The sequence below is a fragment of the Toxotes jaculatrix genome, chromosome 24 (genome assembly GCF_017976425.1).
Source record: "Toxotes jaculatrix isolate fToxJac2 chromosome 24, fToxJac2.pri, whole genome shotgun sequence".
Taxonomy (NCBI): domain Eukaryota; kingdom Metazoa; phylum Chordata; class Actinopteri; family Toxotidae; genus Toxotes; species Toxotes jaculatrix.
The window spans coordinates 7,971,890-7,991,560 of record NC_054417.1 but is presented as its reverse complement, the minus strand read 5'-3'; the positions used below and the strand labels follow the sequence as shown (position 1 = coordinate 7,991,560).

General features: G+C 42.6%; 1 protein-coding gene across 1 annotated transcript in view; it reads left to right on the top strand.

Annotated features, from left to right (window-relative positions):
• Window positions 1-4,442: 4,442 nt before the first annotated feature.
• LOC121178066 (activin receptor type-2A) overlaps window positions 4,443-19,671 on the top strand; it is a 38,720-nt gene continuing 23,491 nt past the window's right edge. Inside the window, exon 1 of the mRNA XM_041032570.1 lies at window positions 4,443-5,423. Within this exon, the coding sequence (XP_040888504.1) occupies window positions 5,369-5,423 (55 nt within the window). The 5' untranslated portion in view covers window positions 4,443-5,368. The remainder of the gene's footprint in view (window positions 5,424-19,671) is intronic.

Below are 19,671 nucleotides of genomic sequence, written 5' to 3'. Positions count from 1 at the left end.
CTGTATACAACAGTATACAAAGGTTTTGCATCAACAGTTTGGAAAAGGCCCTTTCCTGTTTCATGACAATGCTCTTGTGTGCACAAAAGCAGGTCAGCAAACAAGTGGTTTTCCCAGTGTGGTATGAAAGAACTGCACAGAGCCCTGACCTCAGCCCCATTCAACACCTCTGAGAGGAACTGGAACATCAGTCCTCATCACCCAGCATCAGCTCTGCACCTCTCTGATGCTCCTGTGGCTTTTCCCTGAACCTTGCTGATGCCAGGTTCCAAAAAATGTTTCTTACACACGACTCCATACATAATATAATAATTCAGCATTATAATATGTGTTGCAGTATTGTTACTGTTACCTAAACAAAGGGTCTGAATACTGATACCCTCAGCTGATACACTGCACATCCAAACAACACTGAGTATTTCTAAAAACCTTTTTTTTTTATAAAGTGGACATATCAACCTTTTGGAATGAAGCTGCTACAGTAGCAGAAGACATGGCAGCAACAGCCTGATTTGAGGTTTGTATGGGAAACTCCATCCTTCTATTCATCATTCATGCTTGCATCTTAAAGTGTCCTCTTGCCCTTGGTGTTGTCATGCAGCTCTCATTGTCACACGCACATCCACGCATTACAGACCCACACCATCTCCGCTCTCGACTCTTAGGATTTCGACACGTTTGCTCACAGTTTCAGATGTATTTACATCCTTTGTTCCTCTGCAATGCACTTTGCGAGCAACCTGCTTTTTGTTAAAAGCACTTTGTCGATAAATTTGACTTCCCTCGACACTCAATACTGAGTCCATTAAGCCGCAGAGCCATGGGGCTACTCTCTGCGCAAGGGCCACTGGTTCCAGTAAGGTATATCTGCTGAACTCTCATTAGCAAGCATCATACATAATTCTGGCACGTGTAATGCCATTAGAGGGGATTTGGCATCTGATAGTTGAGTAATGGGATTAGCTGGGCGGTAAATCTCCAGGACCAGAACTGTAGGTCTTCCCCACTCAAAGGAAGACAGACACACAACCCAACCTGCCCTATCCACATGAGCACAATGCAAGTCATCCCTTTGTCATGGCTGAATGCTTACTAATGTACATGTTCCTCTTATTTTAAGGCACTTTGTTCCTTTTTTTTTTTTTTTTTTTTTTTTTTAAGAAAGCCATGCACTTGTTGTTGTAGAGAAATAATCTGGATATATGACAGGCCTTCCTGTCCACATGAGTGTGTGTAAGAACTTTGGTCTGATTTTTTAACAGATGTCATTGCTATTCTTCATTGTTTTCATCTTTCTTTTAAATTTCTATCTTTCTTATGCATCTCTCATTACCATCTTAGCACCATGTTGGAAATACTAATAATTCAGTTTTGTGTTAGCTTCACATGTTGGCTGTTTCTTTTCAGGATAACTACCTGGGTTTATTCCTGTAAGGTTTGGATGGTGAAATGTTACTAAACTCAGCCACTGAGCTGTACGTCCAGCAGGAAGCTGAAGAACAGCATTCAGCTTTTTTGGCAGGGCTCTGTCTTTTACTGACATGCTACAAACAAACACACAGCAGCACAGAGCAACATAGATTCCCCCTGCACACACCCAGCACCCACAAACAAATTCACATCCACCCACTACATAAAGACACCAACACCAACCATTATAAACACAGAAGGGGTGGTGCCTACAATAAGGCTGTCATTATTATGCATAATAGTTCATCTTTAACTTTACACAGTTCTCAGTTCCAGAAAGACCATATTAATATTTATATTTTACTCAGACTACTTTAACAACTCCCAAAACAACAAAAAAAAAAACAATAAACCAAACATAACCCAACTCCCTCCATCCTCCCCCCCTCTCCTCAGTCCATTTGGTTTGCCCCAGCAAGGCTGATTGAACACACCAGGCCCTCATCAACCAATCAGCTCAGTGAGAGAGAGACAGAGTGAGAGAGAGAGAGAGAGAGAGAGAGAGAGAGAGAGAGAGAGAGAGAGAGAGAGAGAGAGAGATCAGCAACTAGAAAGCATATCAAACAAAAGCATGATGTAAATATGAAAATAGGTCCAACTAATGCATAAATCAACTACACAGGATCCATTTCTAGTTGATCAACACATTCAAAAGAACAACTGAACAAATAACTGGAGTTAATCATTGGGGTCTGAGTCCTCATATGTAAGAATGTGTGTATAGGAACTGTGCACCTGTTTAGTGAGGGGCTGCCTGCAGCTCCAGATAAACCAGAGAAGTCCACTGTATAACTTCAGAAATAACACACACCCACATGTGATGAGATTCATGAAGGTGTTATAGTTAAAAACCTTTGTTTGTATTTTTAACTGATTATTTTCTGTTTAAGATGTAATAAAGAATTTCTTAACATAGATGCTAAAATATTACCTTTAAAAAAAAAAACCTCTCCAAAACTTGATGTTCGTGTACCTGCACAAATCCTGCAGGCGAAGTCTAAGGTGATCATGCTGCTATTGTTAAAGCAAGAGTTCGTGCAGGGTTCACCTTAAATTCCTGTAATTGAATTAGTTAATTGTTTTGTGACGCAAGACAAAGGAATCTAACAGTGAAGTGTAATCTGATCATGCAGTGCTCTGGTGAACATAACTATGCGTGCAGCGTCCTGATACATAATCAGAAACCAGCATTTTGAGGCATGTTTCTTTTTTTTTTTTTTTCAGTGAGTAATCTGTGCAATGATAAACATCCCACACATTTCCAGGACAGAGCCGGGCTGTACTTGCTCTTTCTGGAGAGAGTTCATTTGTGATGAAAGTTCAAAATCGCTGCCAGGGGAATAACATCTACAGGAACTGAACTCCTCACCTGCCCCGTGTTAGTGCCTCAAGCTTCTAACCATTAAGCTATGTACAGGACTGTGTGTTTTGCTGAAGATGAAAGCCAACACTCCAATATAGAACAGGTGACTCAGCTTCCAGCTTGGCAGAGAAATCCCCTGAGACCTTTGACCTCCTAATCGTTTAGCAGCGCTTATGGTTGGAGATCTGCTCCAGGCTATTAGAGAGATTAGTGTCACACAGATTTGGGAATGGGCCAAGCCTATATCTGTACTTCATGGTATTCTCAGCATTTATTACTGAACACTCAACCCATGTTGAAATCTGATCTGTGACCGTATAGTAGCACATACCACAGCATGAGGCTATATGTAGGTGCAAGATGTGTTGACCTACATGGAGTGGTGGGCAGTGTGTTATAAACATATTGTAGATTTAAAATAACATATGTTTTATGGTTTATACCTCTTGAAACATCATTGTAATTTGCAATAGATGCTGTTCAGATTTCATGTATGGTTTTTCTTTTTATTTGCTGAATATTTTGAACAGAAAATTGCACATATGCATAATAATGCAAGATAAACTGAACACACCAACACGCAGATTGTTGCAGACAATAGCCTTTATAGCCTTGACCTGGATGTGATAACATTACAAGGTAAAAATGTTTTTGTTATTTCTTATTTTGAAACAAATCACTGGCCGCCCCCCTATTTTTTCAAAGCCACACGTTGGGATAGAAAACGAGCGCGCCTCCCTAACAAAAACAATCCCCAGCTCGTAAAGCAGTTTCATCAAGTTGGCCAGAGTGAGCTGGATAAGTGAGGGAAGTTGAAGAATGGTGCTTTCAAAATGAGAGCACACCCAAAAATGTCAACAAAACATTAGAAGAGCAAAACTGGAAAGACCAAACACAAACATATTTAAGTAATACCTGACTAGAGTGTTTTATTCCTGCATAAGGCTCACAGGCTCACATGGTAATGCAAAATAAGATTCCTAGTACTGTGGCCAGATTCAGAAATTTGCTGCCAGGGTCTTATTATATATTATTACTATACTGTAAACTTACATAACAGAGGTCATACAACTAGAAATTGACACAGGGCCTAAACTATACTTGTAACGACTAGTCAATTAATTGATTAGTTGGTCGACAGAAGATTTGTCACTGTTTTGATAAGCTGCTTCTAGCTCCTCAAATATGAGCTTTGCTTTGTCATACATGTTACTACACTGAACATCTTTGGGATTTTGGGCCTGGGACAAAGTGGGATACTCAGTATGAAAAATCCTGGGCTTTACTATTGATGGGTCATTTTTCTCTGTATGTTGGAGTTATTTGTGAAGGTTAGTCTAAAAGTGATATCTCCCTCCTGAAGACTTGTATGGTTGCAAGTAATAAAGCTGTTACTAAATGCTGACCTCAGAGAAACTCACCCTCCATATACATTAGCTCTCTGTCCTACACTTCCTTCTGTTTGCTTAATTTATTTCTTAGAAGAACTTCAAACGCCTCATCCCATGTTCCGTTGTAACATTTTATTCTGAAATGTGTTACCGGAAGCTTTACATGTCAGTTTGGGTGACTTGCCGTGGGCCAGTGACGCCATCTTGAAATTGTCCCGACAAGAGGAGGCGACGAGGAGACGGACTTGGAAAAACCAGCTCGTCCTAAACTGGATAGCTGCGTTAGCTATACGGATTAACGGCAGCTTTAGCGGCTATTGCTATTCTATGATAGTGTTTCCACTTGTTCATTATATTCGTTTTGAAGGGGGAAGGCTGTTTGGCCCACTTTGGAGAGGGCTATCACATCGGGGGGAGCCTCGTAATCGGTTGTTTCTCTGCTGGAGCGGACGGGGCTCTGGTTGTGGCCGGGCAGCCCCGCCGGACTGTCAGACGAAACTGAGATCTCGACGCGGAATATAACAACAGCAATAAACGTTTCAAACCTCTTGTTTTCATGATCGGAGTGTGGAATTGCTTTCTTTAAACACTGATTTGACATTTTATAGCTATGCGACGGAGCTTACTGAGGAGAAGTTTGATTGGAGAGCGGAGTGCGCTTGATTTCCAGTCCGATGGATGTTAGCCCTGTCCGGCTGTGGCTCGGCTCTGCGCTCCGCTGGTCTGAAAGTAACAGGTTTAAAGCCAAAAGGCATAGGTGAACACGTCTGTTCATAACAATGCTGCAGACCTGTCAGGTACATGACAGCCCCGGCTTGAATGCCAACAAGTCGCCCTCCATTGCTTGTCTGTAAACCTGGAAATACCACCGACCATCCCCTCCTCTTCTTCATCCTTCTCCTCTTCCTCCCCTCTTCTTTTTTTGGACTAGTGAGGCTTGCATTACCTGGGATATTTTGGATTTATTTCTCAATCTCGACATTTCAAAGATGTCCTTTTTGCAGAGACAGTGCTCCTTGGAGCAGCAAGACATTTAATTTGACTCAACGGTTTTGAGATTTTTTTTGGGGGGGGTTTGTTTTTGTTTTTTATTTTTTTAAATTTTTATTCTCTTTCTGGTCAGAGGATCAGATTCGGATGGAAAATGGGAGACGCCACCAAACTGGCCTTCGCCGTTTTCCTTATCTCCTGCTCTTCAGGTCTGTGTGAAGGGGGTTATGCATGGCTTATTGTCAGCTGTGGAGAATTCAGTGCAATGCTTATTGTTACCTCTGCAGAATGCAATGCATAGCTTGTTGTTATTTGTGGAGAATGCAGTGCAGTGCAATGCAATGCAATCCTGTGGGAAGGGGGGGAAAAAAAATCCCACTCTCCCATTCTGCCTCATCATTATTAGTCCTTTCTGTGCATCCTCTTTCCTCCATGTGTGGATGTGCATTGTGCATGTTGCAGATGTCAGTAGTGAGCCCAAGACTGGGGCCTGGGGGACTTCAAGGGGCCCTTGAGGAGCTCCTAGTGGGATCTATAATCACAGAATAGAAGGGACACTGTTATCTCATGAGTTGTGTAGGCAGTTATGTAATTAATTACCAAGTCAAATCTAACATAACATAACATAACATAACATAACATAACATAATATAACATGGTGTTGATATGAAGTACACTGGCCAAACTTGTGGAGTGTAAATAAACAGTGATTAATATCAAAAAACCCAAACTGGGAGCACCACAGATATTTGTATATAGAAATTATATATATTATATTTTTATATATATTATATATATAATCAGGCTCAGAAGTCCTTGAAATGCTTTTATCTACAGTCATGCCATGGCTACTGAAAATGTAGCTCACTGATAAAAGAATACATTGGCTGAAAAGGTCTAGGTCTAGGTGGCTTTAACCCTGTTTTCAGCACATTGAGTCAGTATTAAAACACTGCAACACGAAAATCTCTTCGCAGCAAAGCAACTTCCAGCCCTGGAGTTGGTGAACATCCATTATATGTTCTCTTTTCCCAAGGGTGAATGCATAATGAATGTCAGTGAGGTCAGTGGAGTGTTAGTAAGGAGAAAAGGGTCAACCCAGAAGTGCTATTTTTCTTGCACAGCATATTGGTTACTTGGATGTGGGCGGACTCAAACGTCAGTTCCTCTGTGATTGGTAGATCTGCTCATACCGGTTTATGACATCGAGAGGCGTTTTCATCCTGCTTTCTTCGTGCCAGCACACATTGGACGTTTTCACTAGACTAAATATTTGGAAAGAAATCCTATCCAAACATCGGTGTAAAAAAAAACAGAAAAGAGGGCATCAATTTGAAGCTTGTAATGTTTTAAATCACTGTTTTGGATTTAATTACAGAGATTGTAAGATTTTATTTTATTTTTTCCTGGGCTCAATATTCCGCAGGATCCAGCCCATGAAAATGAATGCTTCAGAGGGCCTCAAGGCCTGGGTGAACCTGTTCCACCTCTGAAAAGACACAGTCTAGCTTCACATAGTAACAAAATTTCCACATTTATGACCAGGCACTGTGTCAAATGGGACAACAAAGTGTTAGCGCCACTGGGAACTTGAGACAAGTGTCATGATACCTGAATTTGTGGTGATATACTTCATTGCATGACAGAAAGGTGACAAATAGTAAACCAGTGCTCTTAGCTTCCCTCACGCCCAAAATACCAACACGTTCCTGCTGCTAACAGCAATGACCTTGCAGGCAGCAATAGTTTCACTTTGTTTATCACTTTATCTGTTGGTTTGACTGTGCTGTGTTGACACGATGCAGAGCTTAGCATAACCACAGAAATCGTTTGGGCTCAAAGATTCATTTGTAAAAGACAACAAAAATCTGACCCAGAGGCAGGATTTTTCCTGTTGAAACGTTATCGCTGACTGTTTCCGTTGTGTTTTGTGTTTGTTTTTTCTTGCACTGGTTGCAAGTAAATGGCAGCGAATGACCCGGCTTTTAAAGTGTCCAGCGTACCTTTAATAATAAAAGCAATTAAGACTTAAGGAATGGAAAGGGTGAAATAAAATCTCAAGCCACAGCGGAATAGTCCTTTAGCAGCACGCCCTGGGGTGTCTTTGAACGTTTGAGTAGAAATTAAAAGGCTTCTCAAATACGGTAATAGTTGGGGTTGGTTAGAGTGTAAGCCAGGTGCCGTCTGTATTGCACAGTGCAGCAGATGATTATTCCACTTGCTCATTACTGTCTGAAGTGGGGAATGAATGGTTCCTACTCGAGGAGGAATAATAATCCTCTATGAAATCCAAGTTGAATTGGCACAGCTCAAGGCGACACCAAGAAACCTCTGATAAGGGCAGGGCACTTAGCCCAGAGTGGTTTTATTTGATGAGGCCTATTGCAACATGCCACAAAAAAAAAAAAAAAAAAAAAAAAAAAAAAAATCTAAGTTAACTTTGATTTTTATTCAAAGACGATCCTCTCTGTCTTTGGCTAATGACAACTGAAGTGGCACCGTCTTTTGATTTTGGTGTTAGATTTGAACATTTCACCAGATGGGAAGTAATGAAATGATGCAACTCATTGACAGGAATGAGAGAAGCTTTGTCCAGCAGTGAGAAACTCTGCACATTCAGTTTACAGTGGTAGAAATAAATCATATTTAAATGATTAGCTTTTTATTTATCACTATTTTTTAACACCTTAGGGACCAAACAGTAACTTTACAAAGCATTTGGCAGAGTGAATAATACAATTTATTGCTGGTTGCAGCTTTAATTATAAAATGTTTTGAGAAATTGTGCCCAGCAACTGTTCAGTATTTTTGCTAATGAGCAGCTTCAGTCATTAGCATTATTATTAGCATGCTATATGCAGTTCATGAGATTCCCTTTGCAGGATTTGGGAATTGTTTAATTAAGCCTTAAAAGCAGGCGTGACTTCCTTTGTTTATTATTCAGTGTTCTTATTTTGGAAGAGGAGGCATAAATGTGAAGTTTGAGCAGGTTTAATGTTACATTCAGCAGCTGCCCGGTGTTTTTGATCCACACTTGCATGTCTGAGTGCTGCTGTAACACATGGCGGGTCAAGGTTGTCTGCCAGAGTGTTGAGTTTGAAAACACCCCTGTGCTGAACTGGAAAAGTGGCATTTTACTTGCAAGGACCCGATAATGTGACGCTGCAGCAGGCGCACGTCGGCCCCCGGGTCATCCGTTTGAAAGGTGACCTCTGCCTTAGATCCCATGGGAGCTTCAGCTGCAAATCGGTAAATATTTACTGTGCTGAGAGAAAGTTAGGAGTGATTAAATATTAGACGTGGTGAATTTTTCAGCCACAGTGTTTCCTGTTCGGTGGTGTCAGGAAACCGTGTCGACATGTGCATCAAATAATAACCCAAATGATGGGTCGTGTCCACGCTGCCAAAGCCAGCAATGCTTTTTAGCAACAAGCAATATCTGCTGTGTGTGTGGTTTTTTTTTTAAATGGCTGATAACAGCAATATTTACTTGTCATGTGACCATTTGACCTTATGACGGTCACATTTTCTCTAATGAGTTAATGAGTGTAAATGGGTCTAAGTTGAAGCAACAAGGCTCTGTCCTGTTTGTCCTCCTCTTCTGACATGATGTGAATTCAATTCAAGTAATCAATCACCGGCGGTGCAGGTCATACCCCGGTGTAAAAGTCATGTTCGGCAGATGATTTCGGGAAAATGGCTGTTTGGGTTTCAGCGCGTTTCCACCTCTGAGGCCGATAGATGGATAAGTCGAGTCTCGTGCTCTGCCATCACATTTGGCCTCCTGTTTTCTACACTGCAGCAGTTTCACACAGACGTTGATCCTCTTGCATGCCAGTGTAAGGTTACATCAATATGGCGAGGATGAAGCGGCTCTGTTTTTTTGTTTTTTTGTTTTTTAAATCCTCAGCAGCACAACAGATCTGATGATTCAGTTTCATCTCTGCTACGCATCAAACTCAACTTGAAACAGTATCTGAGCTCTTGTCCATCATCAGTCTCTGTGCTCTGTCCAGCTGAACTGGGGGAAAACTAACATTTACCAGTTGCATTCACTGGGTGAATTGGTTAATCTATCTGCCACCGGATTAAACCTCTCTGCCATCAAGCGCTCCTGCCTCTGGAGGTTCCTTTTAGCAGGACGCTAAATCTCTTACAGCTCCAGGCTCGGTGTTTTGTAGTTGACCGTGACCTCTGACCTTCCTGTAGAGGATTTAAAGAGATAAGAGACTTTTCCCTCCAGCGTGCAATTAATTATGAGATTATTTTCCAGGGGTTGCGTCAGTTTTATCATTTGATCACATAATGATGGAGCTCTGCTTTGGAAGACACCTCACCTCAAATCATTAAATATCTTTTTGATGTTAAAATGTGAAGATATCTAAGATATTAGATGTGCAAGATATTAGAAGTCTATACTTGTAAAATTGGGACAGGAGCTAAGATCTTGTTTCTGTTTATTCAGTTAATCATTAGAGGAATTCAGTGCAATTCAGTACAATGTAGTCTTTCAGACAAGGTGAAAGACAGTTAATCATTAGTAAACAGAAGAAGAAATAATAAAATTCAAATATTAAAATCTGAAAGTTAAATAAAGACAAATTGCAGTGACTAATGTTCACTCTGGCTGGCTGAGCAGATCATTTACTCAGTAAGTAGTTAAAAATTATGATAAATGCACTGAGCTGGTGGTTAAAACAAACAGAACAGCACCAGAAATGCTTCCAATTTGTGAAATATTCACCAGTCAGTTTAAAAAAATTAAAAATAAATGCAGTCTTTTCCATATTTCTGTTCCTGTGACTGATTTCTTTTTTTCAAAAATGTATATTTAAATTCACTCCGACGCGTAAAATCTGTAGGAAATTTTGCCAAAATCCCAGAAAACATATATATATATTTTTTTTATAAATGTATATATTCAAACAGTTTGGACTGTGACTAAACCTGTCTCACTAACCACCCTGTACCCTTCTGCTGCAGTGTTTTGGGTGTTTCCTAGAGTGGTCAGAGGCTGACTACCAGCTCTGTCCCATTTTTTCCCCCCCATCTATTTCTAATATGGTCTCTTGCATTATGCATTAGGCTCCAAAAGCACAGGTGTATTTGTTAAGGCCAGATGTAGCCTCGATTTCCCATCGGGTCCAACTAGCCAGACCGCTTCCTTCCAGGGCCGTGTATCATTCTGTGCTTCAACATCCCAAACACGAAGCGTGGCACCAGTCCGTGCTCATGGAGGTAAAATGGCGTGTTCCTGGGTCCAGCTGGGGAAATCATGACCCTCCACTGATCAGAGCACTGGTTAAATTTAGACCATGGCCAGGTGTTTTGTGCTTTGCACACACTGCAAGCAGCATGAACGTTTTTTTTTTTTTGTGTGTGTGTGTGTGTGCATTTTGGTGCTGAACCGAAGCGAACAATCATGCACACAGTTTTGGCACTGGCTTTGAGGAAATTGCAGTTTTTTTGAGTTAAAGTTGTGTTTTTATGGTGGAAGCTGGTAATAATCTAAAAAAAAAAGGACTTGGAGCTTACCATCAACGCCAACTATAGGCCAAAACTTTCTAATGCTAAAGGAAATTGCGGTGAATTGGTAAATTTTAACTTAATGTCCATTGTTTTGCACGAGGCTCTGATCAAACTAAATGACAACAGACAGGATAAACAGCAGCACATATGACCTTTAGAAAGATCATTGCTCAGCTTGTTTACATGTTGGCTAAGTTTCTGTGGTTACTGAATTACATAGGAAGTAAATCAATTCCTAGTGGCTTAATTGATTGTGTTTATCATTCGTGGAAAGCGTGGCAGGGAAACTTTTTAAAATCTAGAACAGTGGTGTTTTTAACAGGCTTTGGAGGCCTAAGGCTTCTGAAAAACACACTCACCACATAAATGACTGCCTAAACTTTCACTACAATTACCAATCATCAAAACAACATCACTGCCATCGAGGGGATTTTCTTCAGCAGCAGCAGATTTGTTTCAACCTGCTCCTGGTATCACTGGGCTCAGTATTGCCACACAGGACAGTGCACGGGGGGGCACAACAGAGGTTAAGTAATCAGAGGAAATCGTTTGAAAACCAGTTTAGTGTACTTTTTTTTTTTTTTTTTTTGGGGCTGATACCATGTGATGCAGTGAATCTTAGATACTGCAAGCAGGTCAAAGCGAATGCAAAGGATTAATTTGCAAATGCTGTAAAGCTCTGAGTCTTTTTATAACAGCAGTGTGGAAGCAGTGAAGGGACTAAAATAACATACATATTTAATTCAGCTTTCACCTCCTTAGAGGAAGCAGAGGTGTAGGCTTGGAAGGAAGACGGTTTGAGCGGCACTGTCCCCTGGCTAAAACTAGGATTCCGCTTGATATTGTAATTGTTATTAATCACATGATAATCAGACTCCATTATTTGGAGAAGATTTTTTTTTTTTTCTTTATAGTCGTGTTCATTATGGATCCAGTGGACATAAATGAACCCAATCAACACTGAAATGATGTGGCTTTACATGTGCTTTAATGGAACAAAGCATCCTGTTTCTGTGATCTGTGGCTTTGCTTGATTAATCGTGCAGTCGTAGGAGACAGATAGGTCGCCGGGGCTGACGAGAGGCCACGGCGTCCACCCCGTAACCAAAAGGTCGCATGTTTGACATCTGCTACAGGTATTCGTCCTGTCAGCGCGTCCTTGAGCAAAAACCCCACTTGCTCAGCTTATTGTAAGTCATTCCGGATAAGAGCATCAGCTAAAAGCCTAAAATGTAAATGCAGACCGTGCGTACCTCTATAATGGGAAGTCGATGAATTGCCCCTGTAACCATTACTGACTCAAATTAAAACAAACGATAGGGAAGAGGATAAGTCCAGGCTGGAAAAAAAAAACATCACCTTCAGTGTAGAGCCTGTATTTTTGAGCTATTCTGTGATGAACCTCAGCTTTAAGAGTCTCAAAATGTAGATACACTGAAGTAACTTTTTGGATATATACACATATAAACAGGACTATTTTAACTTAGCCCCGGCCTCTTGATGTGTCGGTACCCCAGAGAACAGTCCAGAATGGTCCTTTACTGTAATTAATGCATCCTGCAGATGTTGCTTTATGTGCTTGGGAGAGTTTCAGTCTAGACAGGCTGGCTGCTCAGACGGAGAGGCCCTGCTTTGATCCTTGATTAAAAACTGCGAGCTGTACATTCATCATGCTCTTGTTTCAGGCTCTCTCAAGGGTGCTCGCCTGCTTTACGCTCCCTCCTTCCTCCTCCTCCTCCTCCTCTTCTTCTTCGTCTTCATCCAACTCTTGCCAAGATTCCTCCCTGTCATGAAGGTCGCTCTGACCTCTTATCACCAAAACCACTAAAGGGTAATGGTGTCTCGGGGACTCGGCGGGCCGGGGGTGAACGCTGTTCGCTCGTCATATTGTGGGTTCATCGTGCTGCCGTTATTGTTGCTGTCACTTTGCGTTGCTATCTAATAAACCTCATATGTCATTTAGGATGCACTGAGCAGAAATCATGTGAACTGCAAAAACACCGACCGGTCTTTGGCCTGACATTTACTGTTCTTTAATCAGCACCAATAATACATTCACAGAAACTCAAAGAGGAATAAGCTGGCAGATCCGAAATATCTGAGCAATCTGATAAACTGAATAATAAAAGTGCTTGTTCCTGCGTTTTTTTTTCACCTTGGCTGTGAGGAATTTTACTTCTCGTGGCTGACTTTGACATTGTTGGCTCACTTGTAGCACCAGCCTCCACTTGAAATGCCAGTGATGTGGAGAGGAGATGTGTTCAGTCTTGAAACTCTTTAGCACTTGACAAGTTTTTCTTCCTGAGCAGTCTTAACTGGAAAGAGAGTTTTGAAATCTCCGCTGTGCCCGGTAATCACTGAGTCATCATCGCTGGTATTGATAAACAAAACTATAAACTGCAGCAGAAGCATTATGATTATTCTCTGCATCGTGGGGAGTCAAATTCTTAGCTTACTGCACCTGTAATTTAATCTCAATTAAAAATACACAAGTGTTGGTGCTTTATTTTGGCTATCATGCCTCGTGACTGGTATGTGTCATTAGTTTACACTAAATATAAAGATGAGCCAGGAGTCAGCGAGGTCGTCGGATGGCTGGATGGATGAAAGTGTGGAGGGAGGGAGGGAGGGAGGGAGGGGGGGGGGGGGGGGGGGGGGGGGGGGGGGCAGATTTATTGACTCCCAGCGTTTATTGGTTTGTCTTGTACAAATGTGGAGCTGGGGAGTGCAAACAGTGGACATAATTGAACGGCAGACAACATGTCTTGGGCCACGTGAGATGACTCAGAGCGGGGCGGTGCATTAGTTACACACATCAGCAGCAGCCTGTGATCTGGTGTGGGCTAACCTTGACCACACAGTGTATTTCTGTACACTTTCGCCTCTCCAGGACTTTCTCTCCTCTTTTGGCGTGTAGCGTAAGCAAAGCTGCAGACGGCGAACACAATATCACATTTTGATTACCTTGACAGGAATGGTATTTGCAGTATGAATTGCCATAGCGCATTTCAGTGTCTGCATTACCTTGCAATGGGTGCTTGAAGCACATTCAATAGCTTTGCAGCAGTGGCTTATGGAAAATCTCTCTCGCTGAACTGGACTGGACTCTCAAAGGACCAATCTCCTCATATATATAATGGCTTGTCTGCCAGTCTCCCTCTCTCTCTCCCTCTCTCTGTGTTTCCCTCCCTCCTTCCTCCTGCGTTCTTCACTCATTGATTGCTTGTTTTATAAAAATGAATTGAAATGCCCATGCTGCAGGCTTTGTGATATTGCAATATCACTGCAAATTCAATACACAGTTCAGCTTTAAGCCCAAGTGGCACTTAACACACCCTTCAAATAAATCCAAACAATTCAAGCACAGAGGGGATGGGGTCGGGGTGGGGGGGTAGGATGGGGTGGCGGAGGCATAGGGGGTTTTTACAGATCCTTCTACAGTACCCTGCGAGAGATAACGAGGCGTTTTAAATTGCTTGTCCTGTAAAGAATGTACGGTATGCGATGGCCGAGTGCAGCCCATTACACAGAGGGGACACGGGGCTACGCTAGTATGTGGGCTAGATTCACGGCAAGAGACCCCGGCGCTCTCCTGACCTGTCCGCCAACCGGCTCCATCAGTGCTAATTGAGGCGGAGACCAATGGGCGTTTGTGGCTCGGGCATACCAGTGAGGATTAAAGGGATTGGATTCAGTTGCTGAGTGCGGTGGTTTTTAATGCCCCCCCCACCCCCTGCCTCATACACCCCCCCTCACCATGTCCCCCTCCTCCCGCCCGTGGAAAGAGTGCAGTCTTTGTGACCAGCTCACCCGAGCCAACCTGACCACCCCTGCCATGTCACGACACCGTCTGATTGAGCATTAACGTAGCACTCCAGCGAGACCCAGGCTCCTCTGTAAAATGACTGTGTTCTGTAAAATAGCGTCTGGCTCTGAGTGTCTCTGTTCACCGACTAGGCTGCTACCTCTCTGTTCATTCAGCTACAGCAACAAGATTACCACAGCTGCTGGGGAAAATATGGAATTAATATAATTCTAAAACTTTGCCACATTTTCCTCTAAAATACATAATTTCACTGAAGAGCAAAACTCATTTGTCTCTGGGCTCAGTAAATACTCTCATCTTTTCCCTGCATCTTTTCTATAATCGTTTTTATGATTATTACCATCAGATACACGAGGATGATAAAGTTCTCTCACATCACAGAAATACTGATTAAACACCGAGGCTGACTGCTTAATAAACTTTGTGCAGTGGGACTTGGAAATCCATCACCAGGCTCTAAAACAGTGCACAGTATTCGCTCAGGTGATAACCTCGCCGTAGGCCAGTGGTCTCCCATGCTGCCTCTGGTGCCTAATGCCTGTGATGGTCAAAAAGCTATAAATGGTGTAAAAAAAAAAAAAAAAAAATCTTTATCCAAACGGGCCAGGAGCTGCCCTAAAGGCAAGCGGTGGGCTGCATTTCTAACCAGCAGTGCCCATGTTTTCGAGTCGGGGAGAAGGGATTGATGGCGGTAATACAAAGAGAGGAGTCGGATGTAGAGAGTTACAGCTACATTTAGTTCATTAAAATGATGTACCTGATCCCACTGATGTACCTGATCACTCTTTTCTCTCAACGCTCTTATCTGTTTAAATAAAACCAGTTGGCCCAGTCCTGCAGGAAAAGTACGGAAAGACGTGTGTAGCGTTTATGTTTTCATACCTAGAAAAATAGTATCACCTATTTCATAAACCACCTCAGGAGGAAGAGCACAGTATAGGCCTGAAAGTTCAGCCTGATTTGTTTAGGGCCGGAGCACAATCCAGACCTGACGGCTTAAAAAGTTTGTTGCCTGAACCCAGCTTGACCTCGAAGCCACATCAAATCTTTCTCTTTCCTTCCTTCCATGTCTCTCTGATACACACTCAGAACCTCTTCCTCATTCAGCTGCTCTGCTGCACAGCGACTGCAGCATAATATATATACGTAGGATGGAGGACTTTTTCTTAAAGACGTTACCACTGCTTTTTTCAATGGGTGTTAACACCACTGGGATTAGAAGTTTTCTGTGAAATGTATGTGGTTATTCACACATGCAAAAGCTGTATTTAGTTGTGTCTTGAGTCAGTTATGTGGGGGAGGAGTGTCAGATTGCATCAGCAGCAACAACAAGCCTCGCTGGCAAGCCAGGAGGCCGGCTCTGCAGACAGCGTTTTGACCCCTGGCCTTAGCCTAACTTCTTTATTCAACACTATTCGAAAAAATCATCACCCGCGTTTGTTTTTTAGCGCCGGTCACACATTTTCCCACACAAACCAGCGCCCCAAACACCCATACATCACCTCAAATCTATTCCACGTCTGCCCGGACTCAAATGATAAGTTGATCCTTAGAACAAATTCCATCATAACGAACAATCCCCACTCCTGGCAGGCACACAAAAAAGCCTTGATGAATGAGTTGTTTACCTACTTCAGTGCACGCAGTGCCGAGTGCAGGCCTGGCCCGCCAAAATGCCACTTCATTATGAGGCTACAGAGCAGAGTGCAGCACAGCCTGCCCCTGTGACCAGCCACACAGAGGAAATTGGATATTAGTTCCTGTATTCCTCAGCAGTTGTCAGGCAAAACATGCCCGATGGACAGTTCTTGAGTCTGAAATGTCACATTTTAATGGGATTATTGACCGATGATAAACTCTGTGCTAATTTTTTTCCTCTTTCTTCTTTAATTTCTTTAATTTTTTCTGCGTCTGTGCAGATAAGCACTCAACGCTGTGCCGTTTCCGCACCGCGCAACTCAGAGATCACCTGTCAGTGAAACCAGAAACGTGAAGGCATTACTTCCCATGTGGTGGAAAGAGAAAAGGAAAAAGCTAATTGCAAAGCTTTCTCCCAACATGACGTGGGTTGAATCGTGGTGGTGTTAATACAGCTGGTGATGGAGAGGAGCCAAGTATACATTTATTTATTTATTTACATTTATAAGATAGCCTGTTTGGCAGATGTTGTTGTTCCTCTCCTTACAGTTAGTGTTGCTGTTAAAACTCAGAGGAACAAAACTGTTCCTGCTTTCCTGCCACACAAGCTCAAGGACTCCTAAATTAATCAGACACTTTATCTGTTTCACCAGCCAGCTTTGGTAGAGAGAACAAAACCCCCGGGCGTTGGCTGGCTACCTGCCAAAGTGGCTTAGTCGAAATTTCTCCAACATTTGGCAGGTGGTTGGTGGTCATTTCCCACCCAGCATGCACCTCACTGGCCTGGCCGCGGATCAGACCAGAACCATCTCTGCTGCGTAGCTCCTACCTTGCAACCCTCCCACTTGGCGAATAAAGAGACATGTGCCAATACACAGAATCTGATGTAGTTCTCCCTTGTGATTTTTGTTTCCTCTTTGGAAGCCTGGCTTGTATTTTAGATAGAAGTGGTGGTTGACAGAGTGCATGTCATCTGAGTAAGACTCAGCTCGGGGTACTTGTTGTCTCATAAAAAGAAATGCTCAGAGAAGAAAGTTGTTATGGTCATATTTCACCACTGGATAAATATGGTGGGTCAAAGAAATAATGGAAACCACCAAAATTGCAGCGTCTCAACGCCCTGCTTATCTGTGCATCTGTGCAGGAAAGATTCGGCTTCCTAAAATCCAAACTCTGTATCTTGGGACTTAAATCTTTAAAAAGGAAATATTTCAGTTCTTTGAGAGGCGTACAAGGTTAAATGCTCTTTGAGATGTTTCCAACCTGTATCTCTCAGTATATTAAATCATTTTGCAACTTTTGGTTGTAAGGCTGTAATATAGTATAAAAGCAGGGTTATGCTGCAAACGTTAGCACTTCTGGTAGAATACATTTCAGTGTAAACAGCGTAATTCTACTGTTTACCTTCCAGTTATTGAAAGGATAAAGATGATTGTCTTTCCAGGTGTGTAAGATCCTGTCTCACGGTTCTGTAAATTGCTGATAAACCTCCAAACTCATGGATGTGTTACATACACCAGACTTCCTGGATCATATTTCGTCTTTTTTTTTTAAATGCAGTGGAGTTTTCAGTCTTAACAACAACTTGTGTAGCTTCTTTTGTTGCCGTGGTTTAATTGTACATAGCAGTGCTGCCACAGCCTGAGTTTCGTGGATCTCATGTCGTCTTGTAGCTTCAGGTGAACTCGGGCCAGCAGCAAGTTGGCTGTTTGTCAGCCTCGAGGTCTATCACAGTACACCTCGCTATCAGAGGGGATAGCATCTCCCTCTGCGTCTCCCTGCTCCCGGTGTCAGGGCCTCCACTGTAACTCTCAGATTCAGGTTCTCTGAATTGGCTCTACCTAACGTGACCTCCTGGCTGTGAGACAAGAGATTGAATTTTCAGAGCCTGCAGATAATCAGTAACCTCCTGCAGTCGCAGCATCTGTGCCAAGTTCACCATCTTTTCCATCTTCATATTACACGCTCTCAAGTGAGTCGCATCCCCTGTTTGCAGTGTAATTGTTCTTTAAAAATCCCGTCTAGTAGCCTTATCTGGTCGTTCTGTAGTCGCAGGAATATCTTGCACGCTTACAGTTTACTTCTTTTAAGTTTGGTGCTATAGGAATCGGGAGCTTAATCTCTTTGTTTGAGAGCGTCGGCTAAATGCCGAAATGCAAAATTTAAAATGTCAGGGTGAATTTTCAGAGCCACCAGGCAGCTAGTGAGGGGTGAGGAGGGGTGAGAAGCAGTTTTTCAAAAAGCCCCAGTGGATTGAGAAGTGGGTCGAGAGTGTAGACGTTTTGCAGGGGAGGCATTGCTTAAATATCCGCAGCTAAAGTAGGTCGCGGTTAACCTTGATAAATCTCTTGTATGACTGGAAAAGAGAAAGGAGCTTCCATGAAATGCTTTGTGGTCATTTGTTTTCACAAGAGGAAAGGAAATTGTGTAGAGGGGGGGGGGGAAACATGCATTCTGTTAGGTGTTGCAGTGATTTGACCGATTGTCCTTCAGTTGGGAGACTTGTAAATATTCATCTTGATGAGGTAAAGGACGGGCAGTCCTTTCTTTTTGTTGGGAGATGATCAATTAAATGTCACAAAAAGTCTTTGGTGTGTTGCTGGGAGTTTCTCACAGAGATGCAGGTCTGCATGGACTCCATATGAAGTTAAGATAGATGTTTTTCTCTGCCTGTTTACCCTTGCATGAGCTGACCTTCCAACGTGGCCTCGCAAGCGGCCGTTATTATCAATTAACTAGACATGTTGATTAAGAGCAAATAGCATACCACTGCTCTTAGCCCCTTTATTTTCCCTCCCTCCTTTGTTTCCTTGCTTTTCCTCTTTTGTTTCACCGGCTCTCGTTCTTTTATTTTGACACTGACATTTCCCTTTAGTGCTTAATGAATTAAATATATGTTACTAGCGTCATTATTAAGCAAACGACCTTGCATACACAACGTGGCTGTCGTCGCCCAATGCCGTCTTTCTTTCTCGAACTTTCTCTCTCCAGCAAACCTTATTACGGCACACAAAGTGAGCCTCTGCCACTCATGTTTGACATTTCCATGCGTGAAATATCTTTTGGAGACAAAGAGGCTTCTCTCTTTATTGCCTGGATGTGTGCTTGTGGGTGGAAGCCCTATTGTATGTCCTTGCACAATTGCTTGTGTAGGCTCTGCACTCGGTGACATTATCCGCTTTAGTGAACTCTGAGCTGCGACTTAGTCAGAAGATTGATTTCTCTGCTTTATATCCTTCATATCCGCCATACTGCCAGGCAGCTCTTGCCCACCTTTGGCACACGACGCCATAGGCAGCCGGCCTGTACTGTCACCTCATTTCAGAGCAGTGATTGATTTGAGCTCTTAACGGCTGTATTTACAACAGAGCTCTGTATTTGCAGTTCACATGGCTCGCAGCTCTTTCTCACACGGTGTAATACTTGAATGGAGGCGTTATCAATGGAGCTGTTGAGGTGTTGCA